Here is a 22203-nt window from a genome sequence, read left to right as displayed (position 1 = left end):
GGGTTTTAATCATCATTTTTTTCCTGAGTTTATCTAGCAGAGTACCTTATGCATTATAAGCCTTCAGTGAGTCTCACTTCAAATGAGTAAATTATTTCAAGTGACAGACAAGGCAATAGTATCAGAAACAGCGATAAAGAACCTGTAAGAGTTTGAGAAGGCCAACAGCCTTGATGTTGACACAATTAGAATGCTAACAGATAATTTCTATTCTTACATGTTGATTTAAACCTTTGAATTATATTTTAAGAATATTACCAAGGATCATTATTGAACAGTAGTTTAAGGTACTTTGGAGAATAATCGAAACTAAGGAGAACAGTGGTAACGGGAGGAAGTGACTGAGGGGCACGGGAGAATTTTCCTGTAGTGATAAAATCATTCTGATGCCTTCATAGGGTTTATACATTAGTGCATTTTGTCGTATGCAAATTATACCTTAATTTTTAAAAAAAATTGAAATTAAAACGATACTATTGGAGATGTGTAAAGTGTATCTTTCGATGCTTTTTCATAGTTAAAAGGAGAGAAGAGCTTTGCTAGGCATCCAGATTTATTCCAGGATCTTTATATTCTAGTTATCATTAAATTCTGGCAGTTGATTTCGCTGTGATAAGTGCATATTGTTAAGACATAGTTGCTGTCTAATATTTCTGTTGTCTTTTCTTAACAGCTGCCTGTTTCTGCCCAGCTTGGCCCCTCATAATGCTCCCACAAATAATGCTGCCACCACGGGTCTTACTGATGGTGCTGTGGTCAGCGGCATTGGTTCTGGTAAATATCATTTTCCTTTTGTTTAAGAGATTTTTTTCCTCAGTAGATTATATTTTATTTAGAGTTCATATGCTTTGTTGGCCTCTCTTTTTTTTTCTTTTAAATCATAGCTGTGTACATTAATGCAATCATGGGGCCCCATACACTGGTTTTATATACAATTGGAAATATTTTCATCACACTGGTTAACATAGCCTTCCTGGCATTTTCTTAGTTATTGCGTTAAGACATTTATATTCTACATTTACTAAGTTTCACATGTACCCTTGTAAGATGCACCGCAGGTGTAATCCCACCAATCACCCTCCCTCCGCCCATCCTCCCCGCTCCCCTCTCCTTCGCCTCTTTTTTAAAATGCAAATATGTCCATACAAGCTCTTTCATTGTTACTTTTCAATTTTTACTTTAGGTGAAAGATTCTTCCCTCCTCCATCTGGCTTAAGCTATTCCAGCTGGTTTTGTATTGAACATTTTAGTTCTCCTCCCAATAACCACCCTGTCAGACTTCTTACCATTGTGCGCCGAGCAAATTCTTCTGAGCAGCATTATGTGTGCCTTGCCGTAGTTTTGTCTGCAAAAGACCGATCTCTGATCGTTTCCACTAAAGAGGAACTACTCCAAAATTATGGTCAGTATTTGCTTTTTCTGTTTTCATTTCTTGATTCTAGAAGTATTAAAACTTTAATAGTTATATTGAAAGTCCATCTGATAGTTCTTTTTAAAATTATTATAGCATAAAACTGTTTATATGAGATCTTGAATTTTGTACACCAGTGAATTTTAAGGCACTGTTGAAGAGACTTAAAAAAACAGTGAAGGGAGTGCCAAGTAAGAACTCATTTCTACTTGCCAAGAAATCACAGCTTTTGCTAGGAAAGCAGGTTGCTTGTTTGATATATTTTGGTAAGGATTATCATTGGCTGCGAATTCTGCTTAACTAATTAATATTCATTGAGCACCTGCCTACCATATGTGCCACACTGTGCTAGACACAATAACAGTTTTAGTTACTTTACCCATCACTAAACCTTCAAGGCTCATTGCATACCACTTCATAACCCTAATTCCCTCATTTCCTCCAACATGGCGTAACCTTACCGTTACGCCAAGACAAACTCAAGACATTCATGAAGATCTTTCTAAATGACATCAATAACAAAAAGTATAAATCACAATTAACTCCGTTTTCTTTGCTCTGAATGTATGCATTTGTCTATTACTTGTACTTTTTTTTGGATTGTCATCTGATTTTCTTTTAAATAAATAATATCACATCAGCTTTTTTGTTGTTTTGCTCTTTCTCTGACTTCACTTTTGCAATAGCTTTCTCTCTCATCTTTCTCTGAAAACAAGTATTCCCTAGGGTTGCAACCTTTGATCTTTGTACTCAACCTGGCTTTTCATGGAGAAAGAATCATCACCTTGTGTTCCTTTAGGCTTTTTTATCCTAGGAAAAAAAAAAATTGTATTTGTCTGTGCCCTAACCTTTGTCCTCATATTCCCAACTATATTTTAGGCCTCTCCATATGAATAGTCTCCCTATAAACATCTCAGGTTTTAATGTTTCTTCTTTATAAAAGCTCCTCTCCTTCTATTTTCCTGTCTTGGTAAATGACACTACCAGTTAGCCCAGCTAGAAATCTTCAGTGAAGCTTGAAAACACCATCTTTTTCACTGTCTCATTGTATTATGCCTCCTTAATTTTTCTTTTCTTTTCTTTCTTTCTTTTTATTTATTTATGTATTTATTTATTTATTTATTTATTTATTTATTTTTTGAGACAGAGTTTCACTATGTTGCCCACAGTAGAGTGCAATGGCACTACAGCTCACAGCAACCTCAGACTCTTGGGCTTAAATGATTCTCTTGCCTCAGCCTCCCAAGTAGCTGGGACAACAGGCGCCCGCCCTAATGCCCGGCTATTTTTTGGTTGCAATTGTGACTGTTGTTTAGCTGGTCTGGGCTGGATTCGAACCCACCAGCCTTGATGTATGTGGCTGGTGCCGTAACTACCGTGCTACAGATGCCTAGCCTCCTTAATTTTTCTTGAATCTTCCCTTCCTCCATCTGCCCAGTTCCACAGCCCATGTTTTTTTTTTTTGTAGAGACAGAGTCTCACTGTACCGCCCTCGGGCAGAGTGCTGTGGCGTCACACGGCTCACAGCAACCTCTAACTCTTGGGCTTACGCGATTCTCTTGCCTCAGCCTCCCGAGCAGCTGGGACTACAGGCGCCCGCCACAACGCCCGGCTATTTTTTGGTTGCAGTTTGGCCGGGGCTGGGTTTGAACCCGCCACCCTCGGCATATGGGGCTGGCGCCCTACTCACTGAGCCACAGGCGCCGCCCCCACAGCCCATGTTTAATAGTCTTTATCTCTTGTCTGGACTTGATAGATTTTAATTTTTTTTTTTTTTATTGTTGGGGATTCATTGAGGGTACAATAAGCCAGGTTACATTGATTGTAATTGTTAGGCAAAGTCCCTCTTGCAATCATGTCTTGCCCCCATAAAGTGTGACACACACCAAGACCCCACCCCCTCCCTCCGTCCCTCTTTCTGCTTTTCCTCCCCTCCCATAGCCTTAATTGTCATTAATTGTCCTCATATCAAATTGAGTACATAGGATTCATACTTCTACATTCTTGTTATGCTTTACTAAGAATAGTGTCTTCCACTTCCATCCCGGTTAATACGAAGGATGTAAAGTCTCCACTTTTTTTAAAAGCTGAATAGTATTCCATGGTGTACATATACCACAGCTTGTTAATCCATTCCTGGGTTGGTGGACATTTAGGCTGTTTCCACATTTTGGCGATTGTAAATTGAGCTGCAAGAAACAGTCTAGTACAAGTGTCCTTATGATAAAAGGATTTTTTTCCTTCTGGGTAGATGCCCAGTAATGGGATTGCAGGATTAAATGGGAGGTCTAGCTTGAGTGCTTTGAGGTTTCTCCATACTTCCTTCCAGAAAGGTTATATATAGAGAACTCAAATTAATCCACATGAAAAAAGCCAACAATCCCATATATCAATGGGCAAGAGACATGAATAGAACCTTCTCTAAAGATGACAGACGAATGGCTAACAAACATACGAAAAAATGTTCATCATCTCTATATATTAGGGAAATGCAAATCAAAACCACCCTGAGATATCATCTAACCCCAGTGAGAATGGCCCACATCACAAAATCTCAAAACTGCAGATGCTGGCGTGGATGTGGAAAGAAGGGAACACTTTTAATTTTTTTTTTTATGTTTATATGACTATTCTACTAGAACTAAAAGCTCCCACAAACAAGATTATTATCTTTTGTGGTGTAAGCAGCCCTACACCTAAAAGCATGCCTAGAGTGCTTTATGCTTCCAGATGTTATTTAAACTTACAAATGTACAAATGAAAAGAGTGGATGACTGAGAAGGAAATAATGAGAAAAGTGAATAATGAGAATTTGATGACATTCTAGAATTTAATGGAAAAGTTGAGGAGTGGATCCAGAGATAAGTGTGTAAACTAGGAAAATCTTTACTAGCTGTACGTTTCTATGAAATGTAATTTGCAAGTCTGCTACACCCCACATATGCTTGTAAATGATAGTAACATATATTATACACGTACTTTAGTCCTGCTGTGATTTATCCTCTCAAAACCTGTAACCCATTAAGATGCCTAGGAAATTAAAGTTGTCATAAACCAGTTGGTTCACTAAAATACCCTGACACACCACACAGTTCTGGAAATGTCTTAGTTTAAACCCAAGTCAGAAAGTGAAACTTTCAGGGTGGGGCACAGTGGCTCACGCCTGTAATCCTAGCACTCTGAGAGGCCTATGTCAGTGGATTGCAGAACTCAGGAGTTCGAGACCAGCCTGAGCAAGAGTGAGCACCTGTCTCTGAAAATAGCTGGGTGTTGTAGTGGGCATCTGAAGTCCCAGCTACTCAGGCTGAGGCAAGAAGATTGCTTGAGCCCAAGAGTTTGAGGTGGGTACGAGCTATGACGCCACATGCCACGGCACTCTACCCAAGGTGTCAATAATCTCAATATTATTGAGATACTGCCTAAAAAAATAAAAAAGGAAGGAAAGAAAGTAAAATTCTTATAAAATTTTCAGGAAGTAATATCTTCGTTAATATTCGAAGATTTATAGTCTTATTAACCAATGAAGTAAGAGGGAGAAGTTATTTGTTTCACCCACACGTTTACTTTTACGTTAGCATCCCTCCGTCCACAGTCCACAGCACTAAGCCTTCCCAGCTGTTTGACCCTGCTTTCTGCCTGGTTTATTCAGTGCTGTTTCTATAGTAAGTTGTTTTATGGATAAGCTTGTGAATGTGCAGTAGTGTTGCCACCCAGCCGCGTTCATCCAAGATGAAACCAATATCTGGAAAGAGGCAGCAGGGTTCACAGTACAGAAGAGGTTTATTCCACAGCACCAAGGGGAAGACAGGAGAAATCTCTCAAATCCACCTTCCTGAGAATTGAGGGAACAGAGTTTTTAAAGATAGTTGGTTGGGCAGAGGATTAGGCAATCATAGTCTACTAGTTGGCTGGTTGGGAGGGTGGAATCTGCAGTCCTTTCCATGGGCCACTGTGTAGGTGGGTCAGCCAAACCACTGGCATGCAGGACCTGGAGTGGGGGCCAAGACCAACTGACCAGGGTGTCAGTTTCTTGGTCTAGTTGGGTCATTCATTCCACTGGGATGCAGGATCTGGACAATGTCTCAAAACTCAGGTGATGTTATTTATGGAGAAAAGGAGAATCTTCACAATACCAGCTGTGCTACAGAGAAGCAAACAAGAAGATGATTAACCATTAGCAAGCAAATGAAGGGACAATGACTGATTATTATTGTTATTTGAGCTTTCTCAGAGTTTTGGGGGCCTTTACTGTATTCTTACCTTATACCCCTTCATCACTTTGTGAGAGTGGTTTCCACAGTCTTATCAGCAGTTAATGACAGTTGTATCCTCATTCTTGGCGTTTCAGTATATGCACATATTTTAGCATTCTGAAAATAAAAGTTACCATTTTATTTGCATTCCCTTCTTCATATAATTTAAACTTTACTTTCAGTATATTTACTTGTATGTACTTGGACTGGAAAATAATGGGTCTGCTCTAAGTAATACAGTTACAGATTACCTCTTTTTTTGATTTTTTTTTTTTTTTTTTTGAGATAGAGTCTTACTTTGTTGCCCTCAGTAGAGTGCTGTAGTGTCATAGCTCACAGCAACCTCAGACTCCAGGGCTCAAGTGATTCTCTTGCCTTAGCCTCCCGTGTAGCTGGGACTATAGTTGCCCAGCACAATGCCCGGCTATTTTTAGAGATGGGGTCTCGCTATTGCTCAGGCTGGTCTCAAACTCCTGAGCTCAGGCATTCCACCTGCCTCAGCCTCCCAGAGTGCTGGGGTTACAGGTGTGAGCCTCCACACCTGGCCTGTCTTGATTTTTTTTTTTCAATGAGTCTTTAGCGTCTCTAGTTTTCCATTGCTGTCTTCCCCCCTTTTGAATACTTAGAAGAGAAACAAATTTTTAATTAGCTTCACATTAAAATCAAATTAATATGGACCCATTACTCTTTGCTTGATCTGATAACATACAGGATAGCAGAGAGAAGCCAGCTTGGTGTCAGGAAGCAATTGTAGAATGTTAGCAAATCAGGGAGTATACTTTTCTCCATTTTCCACTCCCCCAAACCCTTGGCATGTACCATTTCATTCTTCACTTGGATGACTATTTTTGATCTCTTGTGAAAGACGAACCGTGCAGTATGACTCTGGAACTGACTGATTTCACTTAATATAAAACATGCGCAGGATTTGTCCATGTGGTAATATTGCAGAATTTCCTTCTTTTTAAGGCCAAATAGCACTCTATAATATGTTTTTGCAATATATTCTTCATTTATTCATCGATCCATGTGAATGCTTACAATGCTTCAAAATCCTGATTTCAATTCTTTTACATAAAGAACCAGAAGTGGTTTGGCTGGATCATATTTCAGCTCTAGTTTCAATGTTGAACCTCCATCCTGTTTTCCGTAGCAGCTGTACCATTTTGTATTTCCACCACCGATGCATAAGGGCTCCAGTTTCTCTACATTCTCAACAACGGTTGCTGGGTTTTTCTTCTCTCTTTTTTAGTAGTCTAACCCTTCTGGCAGGGTAAGGTGACACTGTAGTTGGGTCTGCCTTTTCCTGATGATTAGGGGTGCTGAGCGTCTTCTCATGGACCAGGCCACCGTTCGTGTACCTTCTTTGGAAAAATGTCTATTCAGATCCATTCTTTTTAAATTGGATTATTAGTCCCTCCGTGGTTGAATTGTAGTAGTTCCTGATATGTATTTGAAATTAACCCCTTTTCAGACATGATTTACAGTATTTTCTCCCTTTCTATAGGTTGCCTTTTTGCTCTGTTGCTTCTGGCTGTTTCCTTTGCTGTGCTAAAGCTTTTCAGTTTGATGTGGTCCCATCCATTTATTTTTGGTTTTGGTGTTGACTAATCTCTTTTTATTGCTTATCACAGCTGTATTTTATTGTATGTTTTGTTTTATTTATTCTTTATCAGCTATTGAATCTTTATTTGATTATAACGCTACATATCTTGAGCAAAAGAAAGCAGAAATGCCTCCTAGTTTTTACTGCTTACCACAGATAAGTTTATTGTATGAATAGTGTACTTTATTTCCATCATCATTTCATTTGTTTTAGCACAAAGTCAAAACACGCTGATTTAGACACAAATAATTCTTAGAATAGGGATGGTATTGGAAAAGATTTTTTACATTTCCTTCCCCTTTGTTTTAGTTGACGATTTTAGTGAAGAATCCTCGTTTTATGAGATTCTCCCATGCTGTGCTCGCTTTCGATGTGGAGACCTCATAGTTGAGGGGCAGTGGCATCATCTGGTTCTGGTGATGAGCAAAGGCATGTTGAAAAACAGTACTGCAGCCCTGTATATTGATGGCCAGCTTGTTAACACTGTCAAGGTAAGTATATGTGCACTTGTAAATCGACCTACTTGACAAGAGTTTAGGATACGTGTACTTGTATTCTGGTGCGTTTTTAAGGTTACTCTCTTAATTTTAAGGTGACCTTCAATATAACTGAATAATATGTTAGAATCATGTGGCTAATTCTTGTCACTTCATTAGGGAAGAAAATAAATGAGGGGTTACAATTGATAAAGAAGTTACTGAAAGTGTCAGAGCTTTATCAGATTCCTAGGTGCTTTTTCATAGTAGAGAAGCCAGTTGAGGTTGGGCATGGTGACTTGCACCTGTAATCCCAATGGTTTGGGATGCCATGGTGGAGGATCACACTATGCCAGGAGTTTACAACCGGACTGGGCAATGTAGCAAAATCTTATCTCTGCAAAAAAAAAAATGTTTAAAAAATATTAGTGCCTATAGTCTAAGCTACTTGGGAGGCTGAGGCAGAAGGACCTTTTAGCGCAAGAGTTCGAGGTAGTAGTGAGCTGGGGTCATACCACTGTATTCTAGCCTGAGCGTCAGAGCAATACCCTGTCTCTTTAAAAATATATGAAAAGAAAAATTTAAAAAGAGGAAAAACCAGTTAAAGAATTACTAAGTAACTGTGAACACACAGTTTTATTGCTTCACTGTTATTATTTTAATTTCATCCAGAAAATTCTATATTTCTTCAGAACCAGAATTGGTTTTTTTCTGTTTTCATATCTCCTGGATTATTCCCTTATATTACAGACCTTCAGTTTTTTGTTTGTTAAATAAATGAGTATATAAATATCACTCCAGATATCTATGTGATAGTATTCAGAAGAGAGAGAAGAGAGTTGAAGTAACCAATAAAAAATAGGTGAAGTTCCATTTTATGAATCAGGAAGAATGCTGCTAGTAATTTTCCATACAACTCAGTGAGCCAACTCTTAAAAATCTTCAAGTTCTAAAAGACACTATCTATTTTAGAATATTAGTACTTGAAACCAGTAACAAAGTAAAACTATCATTTTGTGTGAATTAAAGTTTAAAAAGAACTGAAACCAGCATCTTTTAACATATTTCCTTCCTTAATGATAATGGTATTTTATTATGACACCATGTTTCAGTATCATAAACTCTAAAATGTTCCTTGGGGGAATAGTCATTAATTATTTGTATACATGATTCCATTTGAAATGGGCTTGTTGATTGTGTAGTAGATTGCTCCTTGTGTGTGTGTGTAAAAGTAAAAATATTACCAACTTCTAGAATTTAGGGATAGGAAATTTATTATTAAATATATTTACATCACTGTGACCTTGAGTAGTCACAGTACTATGAAATCAACTTTAGTTCACATGTTGGTCTTTGTATTTATACTATTAACATCACCAAGAATTGTTTGTTAATATATAGAACAGTAGATGGTATGATGTTATAACAGAATATTATATAGAATAGTAGATGAAATGATGTTATAACAGATAAATCAGTGGAAATGTCATTAAGTGATAAAATCTGCCTTAGTGATGACAACTGCCTCTGTATGAAAAAGCAACTTAATAACCTTATCTCTTATACTCTGCCAAATTATACCATTTATTATAAGTGAACTGAATGATAACTTAGGCACCCATCAATAAACAGTAGTTTTAATTTCAAATCTGAAAATGTCAATCAATAGTGGTTAGTACTTTAGATTGAGGCTTATCTATATTAGTATAAATTGCAGTGCATACAGAGACTATTCCTTTTTCTTAATATTTTTCTAGTATTTTATGTCTATAAAGCACTTTCCTCAATTTTATTTAGTAGACTCACACTGAAGGTAACATCTAATTTTAAGACCATTTGAATCCCATGATGGAAATCTCTTTTTATATCAACAGTAAAATTTTAGAGAAGCATATTAATTGATGCAAACCAACCAGTGACAATATCCCTTTGTTTGATTATTGCCATTTCTAGCATTAAAGAGTCTGAGTTAGACAACTGAATAACAGATCTTCAGCTGCCGTGTTTGATACACAGTTTCAGATCCCTGAATCTTGCCCTGCCCTTACCTTCCTCAATCCCAGATGTTTTTGTACATTTAAAAGGTTGTGTAACTTTGGGATAATGAAATACACACGGTCGAAGGGTTTTTTGTTTTGTTTTGTTTTTTGGTGCAAGTGTTTCTTCACATCTTACACGTTTGCTTTTGTCTTACAGCTTCATTATGTTCACAGCACTTCTGGAGGTTCAAGCTCTGCAAATCCACCAGTGGTGAGCACAGTCTACGCCTACGTTGGTACGCCACCTGCCCAGCGCCAAATGGCTTCGTTAGTTTGGCGCCTGGGACCCACTCACTTTCTGGAAGAAGTTTTGCCTCCTTCAAATGTTACCACCATTTTTGAACTTGGACCAAATTATGTTGGAAGTTTTCAGGCTGTATGTACGCCATGTGAGTTACTTGCTCTTAATTCTCTTAGTTTATGAAACTTAACTCCCGCAGCGTTACACACGTGCGTGTATAAGATTGTACGTATTTTTGTCTAGGAAAAGGGCCTTGTCCAGTTTTCTTCAGCTTGATCCTAGTGACCACTCCCACCATGTAAAACATTCTCCTCTACTGATCACTCTGTACTGTCCTGATTCTTAGTCTTTATTCTTCATCACTAATTATCCAGTTTCTCTTACTGACTCCTCAGTGTAAGTGTTACTCTTAAGAGTCCAATCTCAACCCTGTTCTCTTTCTGTAATGTCTCCTAGTCCATGATGCACATTAAAGTGTAGCTACTCTTGTTAAAGGAAGAACAGAAGGTTCAACAAACACGTGTGTATTACCTCTAGATTAGACCAACTGACAACCTCCTCTCTTTATTTCTACATTCCACTTTTTGTTATCCTTTCTCCCCCCAAAAAAATTTAGAATCAAAGGTACTGATGTTAAGCTGCCAGCTCCTTTGTAGTGCCCCTTCTGAATGGTGTCTTTCATTCCCTTGTTCTGATTCTGCCGTGGGTCTCAGATGGATTAGCAGGAGTATATGGTAAATGGTCATAATCCTATAACTTTTTTCATATTCTTGATTTAGATACTATCTAATAAAAAGCTAGCACTGGGGCGGCGCCTGTGGCTCAGTGAGTAGGGCGCCGGCCCCATATGCCGAGGGTGGCAGGTTGAAACCCAGCCCCGGCCAAACTGCAACAGAAAGTAGCCGGGCGTTGTGGCGGGCGCCTGTAGTTCCAGCTGCTCGGGAGGCTCAGGCAAGAGAATTGCATAAGCCCAAGAGTTAGAGGTTGCTGTGAGCCGTGTGACGCCACGGCACTCTACCCGAGGGCGGTACAGTGAGACTCTGTCTCTACAAAAAAAAAGCTAGCACTTCTTGAACACTTACTATGTGCTAATAAGTTAGTAAGAAAATTGTTTTGAGCCTTCCATGTATATATGTTCCTCTCAAAACACTATAAATTAGGTACTGTCATCATAATCCCCATTTCACAGAGAGGCACAAAAATGTGTAATTCCGACACCTTTTGAGTGATAAAACAATATTCAAACTTGGTCATTTAGCTTCAAAACTTATGCTCTTAACATTCTATTGCACTGTCTGGGATAATAGGCAGGCCTGCTGGAGGGCTTTTGTCAGGGAGGGTCTTGGTGCTACAGAGCTCATGGACATTTCATTCATTTTTATTCCCTTCTTCCTTTGAGTCTGGGGGGGCGGGTGTTTTATGATTTGTCAGGCAACAACTGAAATACTTTACTTTTACTTTGTGCTTTATGTTGAGTATATTTTAAGAGTAAACTTGGAATATAAAGGTCTATGACTAGATTTTTGTCTCTATTTCTAATGAAAGAAACAAATGAAAAGCTGAAAATTAAGTAGAACACCTTTTTAATTTAGTTCCCTTAGTCCACTTTTTAAAATTTGTTTTTCAAGTCTGCCCATTGAAAAATGATAGTAGCAATGAAAAAACTTGTGTTAGGATAAAGAGACTTACTGGTGATTTTTAAAAGAATTATCATTCTGGCTCAGAGCCTGTGGCTCAAGCGGCTAAGGCGCCAGCCACATACACCTGAGCTGGCGGGTTCGAATCCAGCTGGGGGCCTGCCAAACATCAATGACGGCTGTAACCAAAAAATAGCCGGACGTTATGGCAGGCGCCTGTAGTCCCAGCTACTTGGGAGGCTGAGGCAAGAGAATCGCTTAAGCCCAGGAGTTGGAGGTTACTGTGAGCTAAGATGCCATGGCACTCTACCCAGGGTGACAGCTTGAAGCTCTGTCTCAAAAAAAAAAAAAAGAATTATTATTCTTTTGAAGGTAAAGATGCAAAATCCGAAGGGGTCGCCCCATCACCGGTGTCACTGGTTCCAGAGGAAAAGGTGTCATTTGGCCTCTATGCGCTGTCCGTGTCCTCCCTGACAGTGGCAAGGATCCGGAAGGTGTATAACAAGTTGGATAGCAAAGCCATCGCTAAGCAGGTAAGCAGAATGATTTCCTGGAATAAACTGTGACTGATTCTTATAGGAGCATATCCTGGGACTATCTTGCAGGTATGAGTAGTTGCTAAAAACGCTGCCTTTCATGTATTGTGTTTGGTTTATGTGAATTCACATTCAGATATTTAGCTTAATTTGGAAAAGCGAAATTTTTTTTCTGTGGTGAGCACATGATTTATATTCATTCTTGTAAAATGATAATTATACTTTAGAAAACTAAAGAAAAATTTGCTGTTTTTAAGCCTGTAACTCAACCACGCTCATGTAGATGAGCTACTGTGTGTTAGGTACCCGCTGGGTCGGGGCATAGCTATGGCTAAAAAGAAAGACCCTGCCTTTGTTTCTTACTTTCTAGTGGAAGAGACGGATTGATAATAACTGAGCAAATAACCTAATTATAAAGTAGAAGGTGATGAGTGCTATTCAGGAAAATAAAACAGGAAAGAGGGAAAAGAGAGAAGCTTCTAGTTTTACCTATGACAGTCAAGGAAGGCCTCACTGATAGGGTGAATTTTGAGCAGAGACTTGATAGGGATGAGACATAAAGCCACAGGAGTACACGTGTGGATTTGAGGGTGTTTTGTCTTGTAGGAGCGTAAATCCAATCCCCGGAGAAATGCACTGCACGTGGCCACCACAGAGGCAGGTGTGGGAAGAGTGAGATGAGAGAAAGCCAGCTTAGCAGAGCTCATGGGTGCCAGACTGTTCAGGTTTTATAGACATCGGCTTCTTAGACTAAGTGAGATGGAGGGCTTTATGGAGTTCCAGACCTAGGAGGGAAGTGTTGTAACTTGCATTTTAACCAGGGTCACTGCGACTTCTATGGAGAAGATGGAAGAGAAACAAAGTTAGAAGCAGGGAGACCAGTCATGAGGCCAATGCAATAAATAATACCTGTAAGAGATTATGGTGGCCCTAACTGGGGTGACAGTAGTTGTAATGGTTATGAAGGTAGCACTAATAGTTTTTGGTGGCGGAATGTGGATGGGTGTGGAGTGTGAGAGTCAAGGGTATCTCCAAGGTTTTTTCTTAAACAATCAGGAAAATGGAGTCACCTTTTCTGATTTGGAGAAAACTACAAAACGAATAGATTTGGGAGGAATGTTGAAAATTTTGTTTTAGAAAAGTTCAACAAGTGTTAGATTAAACATCTTAGCAGCGATATCAAGTCCATTCACTGGAAATATGAATCTGTACTTCAGGGGAGAAGTTTGAGTGCTGTGGACATTGACACGTGGTATTTACAGCCACAAGAGTATGTGTACTCACCAAAGCATAACCGTAGATGGAGAAAAGATAGCTCTGAGTACTGAAACCAGGACAGTCCAGTGTTGGAGAGTGGGGAGATAAAGAAAAATCAGAAAAGAAGGCTGAGGCTTAGCACCTAAAGCTCAAGCGGCTAAGGCGCCAGCCACGTACACCTGAGCTGGCGGGTTCCAATTCAGCCCGGGCCTGCCAAACAACGAGAACTATAAGCAAAAGATAGCTGGGCGTTGTGGCGGGTGCCTGTAGTCCAGCTACTTGGGAGACTGAAGTTAGAGAATCTCTTGAGCCCAGGAGTTGGAGGTTGCTGTGAGCTGTGATGCCACGGCACTCTACCCAGGGCGACAGCTTGAGGCTCTGTCTCAAAAAAAAAAAAAAAGAAAGAAAACTGAGAAGTAGCAGTCTGCAAGAAAGGAGAAAACCTAGGCATGTGTGGTATTGTTGAAATCAGTGGTTCATGGGGGCAAAAATGTGTTAAGCCATCGAGTAAGAGGAGGAATGAGGACTGACCGTGGGGTCAGCAAGGCGGACACTCACCTTTAAGCTTGAAAAGCCATTTTGTCTGGGTGTTGGAGGCAGAGCCCAATGGGAAGGAGATCAAGAGACTTGGAATAGTAAGTATTGCCAGCTCTTGTGCAGAGTTTGTCTGTATACATGCACACACGTGAACTCCAAAGAGCATATAAACTGTACCCAAATTAAGTATCACAGTGAATAATAATACAAGTAAGACCCTAGGATTAACTTTGCTTTGAAAACAGATCCTGTGTGTATGTTTAAAATTTTAACATCCCTTTGTGTAGGTATGTTTTATCTGTAGAACTCTTATACACGTATAATTTATGGCATCACTAATCAGGAATATGATAAAGCAGTGATCGGTAACAGCCTTTAAACCACAACAGAACTTCATCCAGAAAGACCCTTGATACTGTGTCCTAAGATCTCCTTGCCATCTGTGTCTCAGTAGATTGTATTTTACTTACTTTTTGTGAGTTTCCACATTTTGGAAGTATTTGTACATTTTTTAAAATAATTGCTCTTTTGTCGATATTCTGATCAGGGAGGAGAAGAAAAATGTGTCACCAGAGATGTGTCTGGTTTCTTTCCCAGTTAAAACGTAGAGACTGTTCTTCTTTAGTTACATTATTTTTCTTTCCTGTTCTTCAGTTAGGCATTTCCTCCCATGAGAATGCCACTCCTGTGAAGTTGATACACAACTCAGCAGGACACCTCAACGGGCCTGCCCGGACAGTCGGGGCTGCCCTGATCGGATACTTGGGTGAGTCCACCTGTCTGTCGTTGCAGATTTTCTCATTTGTCTGCAGATACACATTCACTTTCCTTATTGGAGGGGTAGTTTTTAAGTTCATATTTTATAGCACCGACTTGTAATTTTCTTGCAACATTTAGAGATTAATATGACAATCTCAAATTTCAGTCAACTTTAAAAATCATAACCTTTCATAAAATCCTACTAGTTTCCTAGTAGTAAACTTCAAACCGCATTTAAAAGGTGTTAAGATTCAGAACTATGAATTGATTGTTGTTTCAACTAACCATTAATCAATGGTTGTTTAATGGTTAGGTGTAACAGTGGTCTTCCTCATGAAGTGTTCCTGTTACTAGAAATAAGCTAGAGATAAAAGCTTTGCTATAAACACTGAATCTCAGATATGATGACACCACTGTACTCTAGCCCAGGTGACAGAGCTGCTCGTGGACATTTTATAGAGCCTTCTCTGCTTTAAAAGAGTTGATTGTTGGCCTGGCGGGGCCTGTGGCTCACACCTGTAATCCTAGCACTCTGGGAGGCCGAGACAGGTAGGTTGCTTTAGCTTACAAGTTTGAGACCAGCCTGAGCAAGAGTGAGACCCCATCTCTACTGACAACAGAAAAACCAGCTGGAAGACACTATGGGCACCTATAGTCCCAGTTACATGAACAGCTGAGGCAAGAGGATCTCTTGAGCCCAAGAGTTTGAGGTTGCTGTGAGCTGACGCCACATCACTCTCAATCCAGGGTGACAGAATCAGACTGTGTCTCAAAAATAAATAAATAAATAAAAGTTGATCTTTGTTGTTCATTGTTGTTGAATAGCACCTTGAGACATAATCCAATCAAATCATCCAAAAAGTTCAAAGACAAAGATTATGCCTTTTAATGTACAAATCAGTAGATGATACTAGTTCCTTTTTAGATTAACAAAAAATGTTGTGTTGGTCAGAATCTTCCATGTTATCAGCCCTTGAGAATTTTTATTGTCCCAGTGATGTGCACACACCTTAGTTTTCTTTCTTTTATAACACTGCATTAATACAACAGTTTTCTTTATTCTGAAGCACATAATCATTTTCTTTTGTTCAAGAAATATTTCCTGCACACTGCTTTGTGTCCTTTTCTGTAGTATAGTGGAAAGAGCAGTCAGTGAAGAGTTGAAAGATTGAGGTTCCAGCCCCTCATCTGTTACTGTGAGATGTTCCAGCTTTATGAACTTCAGTGTTCTTGTCTATAAACTACCGAATGATACTGGCCCTAATTACCTTAGAAGGTAGTTTTCAAAATCCAGGGCCTGCCATAATACATGAAAGTATTGTGAAGGCTACAAAGCACAGAAAAATATAAAATGCAGAATAATTTTATTTTTTAAAATCTCAGTCCTGATCATTAGACAAGTGACATTCAAACAATGCCTTTAAAAAAATGTTAGGAATGTAGATGTGATTGTTTTTTAAAAATTGACTGACAGTTCCAGGACTGTTTCCACAAAGTTAAGATCTCCTGGGGTCACTACATGTACTGTTCTGAGGTTATTTAACTATTAGAAGCTTTGGGAAATACTCAGTAATGTGCTTTTCTTAGCCTATTTATAGGAAATACTTTATCCCTGCCAGTATAACTTCTTTGGCTTCAGTTTATAGAATTAAAGTGATTGTGTTTTCCCCAAGTTTATTTCCCAACAGAAGCTGTAAGGCACTCACATTCAACCTCAAAATATATTTCCCAAACCTATGAACTGCGAGTACTGCTTCCAAGCCACACAGTGGAAACATCTGTGCATGCTCAAAAGCCCAGCTCTTCTTTGCCCTCTCCTTGGCTCCCAGACTCATCCCTGAGAGTATATACACATTAGGATTTATTGCCATCTTTCAAATTCTGGCTATATATTTTTTTTCTTTTTTAGAATTTGCATTTTAGGACAGAATATCTTAAAAATAAAATTTATGATTAATTAAAAACCTGTTAAGGTGATCTGTTCAGTTCTTGTTCACATGGGGAATTCATTTTAATTATTTTTCCCTGTCTTTTAATCAGGAGTAAGAACATTTGTCCCTAAGCCTGTTGCCACTACTTTGCAGTACATCGGTGGGGCTGCAGCCATCCTGGGCCTGGTGGCCATGGCCTCTGATGTGGAAGGATTATATGCAGCTGTCAAGGCCCTGGTCTGTGTGGTCAAGAGTAACCCACTAGCCAGCAAAGAAATGGAAAGAATTAAGGGCTACCAGGTTGGTAACCATGAAGCTTTGCCTTAACTTCACTTTGCACCAAAAGATATTCTAATTTTCGTTGTTATTCATGTTGTTTCAAACTCCGGAAAATTACATTGTCCAAGAAACTTAAAAGATCCAGCACTTTTAATTAAAATTAACATGTGTCAAATGAGAATATGAATTGTTTTATTTTAATGTAGCCTTGATCTCAAGTCTTACTAAACCCTTGAATTAGGTGACATTATTTTCATGTAGCTTTGACACATTGGAATATGTTTCCAGAACATTTGAATGTGTTTCTCTGTGGAAATGGGAATGAAATGAAATAGAGCCCTGTTAGCCCCTCCTCGAGATCCTGTGGGGTTGGTGGTAGAGCCAGGGCTCTCCCGGTTTCCTCGTCTCTCCACTCCCATCAGCTTTCACCTCCCTTCCCTTACTTGGGAGATGTGGAAGCCGCTACATAGTAAGTGTGGCCTTGTTCCTCTTTACTCCTGAAAACTCATGTGCAATTAATAATGTGCAGCATTCACTTGTCTACACTCTGTACCAATTTAGGCAGAAAGTTATGTGTAAGAAGAGAAATGTTTGAAGCAAGATTAAATTCATCTATCACAGATGAAGTACAAACGCCATCTTTAGCCATTAGTTCTCGGTAGTGAATATACTGTCTACTGTGTTGTATAGGTATAATTACACTATTTGGATAAGTGTTTTGTTTTGGAAAAATTAAAAAATGATTATTTGCCGCATTGTTTATCATAAAAAGTAGGAATAATCTGAATGATGTACCAATAATAATATGAGAATGACTAATTATACTGTAAGCATTCCATAGCATGTTATTTAGCCCTTTAAAATTATAAAGACTTTTGCAAAAGAGAAAAACCTTTTATGTGGAGGAAAAGAGTAGAAAATTGTGAAAGTGTACGTACTTGATGGTAACAACTACTAAAATAATTAAATGGGTTTATGTAAAAGTAGGTATTTTAATAATAGAATGATAGGATTACTTTATCAGATTTTCTCTAATGTTATGATAAAAATTTAGAAATCAGCTTGGAAGTCTCAAGAACTGCTCTATATAGAGAGTCTGCAGGTTGGGTGTGTGTGTGTGTAATATGTGTTATGATAATTTATCAACAGGCATTTGGTATTACTTTCTTATAGTTGCTGGCAATGCTGCTTAAGAAGAAACGTTCCCTTCTTAACAGCCACATCCTCCATCTAACTTTTTCTTTAGTGGGAACTGTGGATAGTGGACATGAGACCTCCATTATTCCCAATTCAACTGCTTTTCAGGACCTCCTTTGTGATTTTGAAGTACGTATATAAACACCATTAATACATAAACAGTGAACCCGTTTCTTCTGTATAATTACAAACTTTTATGTCAGAAATGTGCTGAAAATTCTATAATTTTATGATGTTCATATTAATATCATTTAGCAAAATATAAAAAGTAGAGTAGCCAGGTGCAATGGCTCACGTCTGTAATCCTAGCACCTGGAAGGCTGAGAAAGGAGAATCCCTTGAGGTGAGGAGTTCAAGACCAACTTGAGCAAGGGGAAGACCCCATCTCCACTAAAAATAGAAAAATTAGCTGGGTGTCATGGCAGGTGCCTATAGTCCCAGCTGCTTGGGAGGCTGAGGCAGGAGGATCACTTGAGTCCAGGAATTTGAGGCTGCCCTAAGCTAGTCTAATGCCACAGCACTCTAGACTGGGGCGACAGAGTGAGGTTCTGTCTAAAATTAAAAAAAAAAAAAAAGAATAGTATGGCATTCCTTCTCTCTAAGGGTATTCCATTTTATAGATGTTTTAGAAGTGAAATGGTACAGTGCATGTAACTGCCTAGCTAATTTGCTGCTGCCAGTGGTGCATTACAAGGGCCAAATCTAGTTTTATCAAACAATTCTGATAGAAACTTTCCTTCCAAAAATAGGAATCTATACCTGTAATTTTGGTTACTAGCAACTACATAGTAAAATAACATTCATTTTACCAAAATTGCAACAAGATTTTCACTTCTAAATTATTGCCCATAGCAGCTTTGACCCTGTCCTTTCAAGGCACCGCTTAATCACTCATGTCCTTTCTCCACTTCCTGTTCACAGCACTTTGCATATTACTCAGTGTCTCTAAATTTATATACAGCATCCCTGTGAAACCCTAGTGATTGCAGAGACCGTGTCTGTCTTGTTCACCTCCGTGTCCCTACACCCAGAGTAGCACCTGACACTTCAACACTTCATGTTTGCTGACTGGTGTCTGGTCCCGAACTCTTCTTCCTCGTGACTACTGCAGGTCCCCTCGCAAACTGTGTGTCCCGATGCTTTACTGAAAGTAGGTTTTCAGTGCTCCTTCGCAGCCTCCTCCTGAATAGAAATGCACGGGTTACACTTAGTGCTCAGTAGCGTTTGGGAGGGTCTCTTCCCTCTTCTTTTCTTTTTTTTTTTTTTTTTTTTGTAGAGACAGAGTCTCACTTTATGGCTCTCGGTAGAGTGCCGTGGCATCACACAGCTCACAGCAACCTTCAGCTCCTGGGCTTAAGCGATTCTTTTGCCTCAGCCTCCCAAGTAGCTGGGACTATAGGCGCCCGCCACAACGCCCGGCTATTTTTTGGTTGCAGTTTGGCCGGGGCCGGGTTTGAACCCGCCACCCTCGGTATATGGGGCCGGCGCCTTACTCACTGAGCCACAGGCGCCACCCTCTTCCCTCTTCTTTTAACTTGCTGGTTTTCGGGCATTACTTCCATGGTTGTCTTTCTTAACTAGTTTCTCAATAATTTCCTGGCTATGAAGTGTTCCTTATTTTATGTAAAGTTGTCTATATTCTTTGTATTTTTCTTAATTTGTTGTTTTCTTTAAACTCTCAGTCCCACAGCCAATCACTGTGGAGTTGACTTTCAAATCTCCCTCCAACCTTGATGTCCAAGTACTAGACTTATTTCTAACTTGTGCTCACTATTTCCATTTTATGTCCCTGCAACACCTTAACTGCACTTCAAATCCCTCCCCAAATGAGTCCTTCCTTCTGACTCCTCTGTTTCTATTAATAACACCAACATTGAAACTGAAAAATCAGCTTCTGTCTACTTCCCTGTGTGTAGACAGTCTACTTTTTAGTCATGTGGATTCTGCTTTCCCAAACCAAATAGTCCACCTTTTCACCTCTAATTCTAATCTAAGCCCTAATCATTTTTCTCCTATGTGCTAGAAGGACTGTCACTTCCTTCGCCCTTTTCTCAGGCTATCCTTTGTGACCTTACTCATCCAAGGTCATAATTACATCACTTATTCAAGAACTTGCAATGATTTATTTTCCTGCATATTTCTCAGCCTGATCAAAGTTCTAATACCAAACTTCTTATTCTTTTAGAAACCATTTACTGGGGCGGCTTCTGTGGCTCAATGAGTAGGGGGTTGGCCCCATATTCCAGGGGTGGAGGGTTCAAACCTGGCCCTGGCCAAATTGCAACAGAAAAATAGCCAGGTGTTGGGACAGGCGCCCATAGTCCCAGCTACTCGGGAGGCTGAGGCAAGAGAATCGCCTAAGCCCACGAGCTGGAGGTTGCTGTGAGCTCTGATGCTACAGCACTCTACCAAGGGCGACAAGATAAAACTGTCTCTAAAAAACAAAAAAAAAACCATTTACTGAATAGTTTTGAACCAAACTCCATGTTAGCTACTAAGGATGTGAAAATAAAAAGACAGGGTCCATGCCTTAAGGCATTTAATTCATTAAAAGAAAAAGACAAAGGACTAGATAATTAAAAATTTGTGAAAGCAGAAATAATTGGATGCAGAAAAGATTGTGAGAGAGACTTACCTAGGTCAGCCTAACCTGTTTTCATCTGGTAACCGATACATTTATTTATTTATTTACTTATTTGATACAGTTTTACTGTGTCACCCTCAGTAGAGTGCTGTAGGATCACAGCTCACAGCAACCTCCAACTTTCCGGCTTAAGTGATTATCTTGCCTCAGCCTCCAAGTAGCTGGGACCACATGCGCCTGCCATAGCGTTTGGCTGTTTTTTGTTGCAGTTGTCATTGTTGTTCAGCTGGCCCGGGCCGGGGTCAAACCCACCAGCCTCAGTGTATATGATTGGCTCCCTAGCCGCTGAGAACTATGGGCGCCGAGCCTGACACATTTAAACCAAGGATTATCTTTAATTTCAGATTTCCAATTAAAATCTAATACATAAACATCAAAAATTTAGTTACTTAACAAATTTTGACTTCATTTTATAGTTCCTTGACTTATGGCTTCATATAACATCCCTAGATTCCCCAAACCACCAGTAATCTTCCAGTACTGAATTCTTCTCATTTTTAGAACAGCCATTTGACAAAGATAAGTAAAATAGTTGTAATAGCGTATAAACATTTTCTTTTTTAGTGACTGTTCTAGAATTTGTAATATACATCTAAAACAATTCAGTCTGTCTTTGAAGAGCATCATGCCTTATAAAGACCTTACAATGAAGGACTTCCAGTTTTCCTTTCCGTCCTTTGTGCTGTCGTTGTCATAACATGTACTTCTCTATGCTGACAATCCTCACAATAGTTTGATTATTTTTGCCTTAAATGATCAACTGTTTTTAAAAGACACTTTTATATTTGCCCACATATGTAGTATTTATGGTATTTTTACTTATTTAAACCTAAATTTCTATCTTATATAATTCTTCCTGCAGAAATTCTTTAACATTTCACGTTTGCAGGTCTGCTGGTGATGAATTCTCTCATCTGGAAACATTTTCTTCTTTTTCTTCCTTTTTAAGGATATTTTGCATGAATTGAATTCTAGTTGACTGTTTTTCTCTTCACATTTTCAAGGTGTCAGTCATTCCATTGTTCTCTTTATGCTTCTTCTGTTTAGGTTTATTGATCTGTGAGTTTGTCATTTTCATCAAATTTGAAAGTTTTCATCCATTATTAAACTATAATCCTACTATCCTGCTCCTCCACCCTTTTCTAGACACCAGTCACACACATGTATGTTAGACTGCTTAATACGGTCTCACAGGTCACTAATGAACAGAAGCTGGTCCTTTCTTTTTAGTGTTTTTTCTTACGCTGCATTTTGAAAAGTTTCTGTTCGGCTCGGTGCCCATAGCACAGGGGTTACAGCTCCAGCCACATACACTGAGGCTGGCAGGTTCGATCCCAGCCTGAGCCAGCTAAACAGCAGTGACAACTGCAACAAAAAATAGCCAGGTGTTGTGGCAGGTG

General features: G+C 39.2%; 1 protein-coding gene across 6 annotated transcripts in view; it reads left to right on the top strand.

Moving 5' to 3' along the window:
- The window catches only part of WDFY3 (WD repeat and FYVE domain containing 3), a 312335-nt gene that overhangs the window by 193230 nt on the left and 96902 nt on the right, over window positions 1-22203 (top strand). For all 6 annotated transcript variants that reach the window (XM_053599488.1, XM_053599268.1, XM_053599410.1 and 3 more), the window contains 8 exons: window positions 674-774; window positions 1184-1402; window positions 7580-7761; window positions 9943-10174; window positions 12036-12196; window positions 14648-14759; window positions 16793-16983; window positions 18136-18288. In XM_053599488.1, the coding sequence (XP_053455463.1) occupies window positions 674-774; window positions 1184-1402; window positions 7580-7761; window positions 9943-10174; window positions 12036-12196; window positions 14648-14759; window positions 16793-16983; window positions 18136-18288 (1351 nt within the window). The remainder of the gene's footprint in view (window positions 1-673; window positions 775-1183; window positions 1403-7579; window positions 7762-9942; window positions 10175-12035; window positions 12197-14647; window positions 14760-16792; window positions 16984-18135; window positions 18289-22203) is intronic.

This window comes from Nycticebus coucang, chromosome 1 (assembly GCF_027406575.1).
Source record: "Nycticebus coucang isolate mNycCou1 chromosome 1, mNycCou1.pri, whole genome shotgun sequence".
Lineage (NCBI taxonomy): Eukaryota > Metazoa > Chordata > Mammalia > Primates > Lorisidae > Nycticebus > Nycticebus coucang.
The sequence above is the reverse complement of the archived record's forward strand: the minus strand, read 5'-3'. Positions and strand labels throughout refer to the sequence as shown.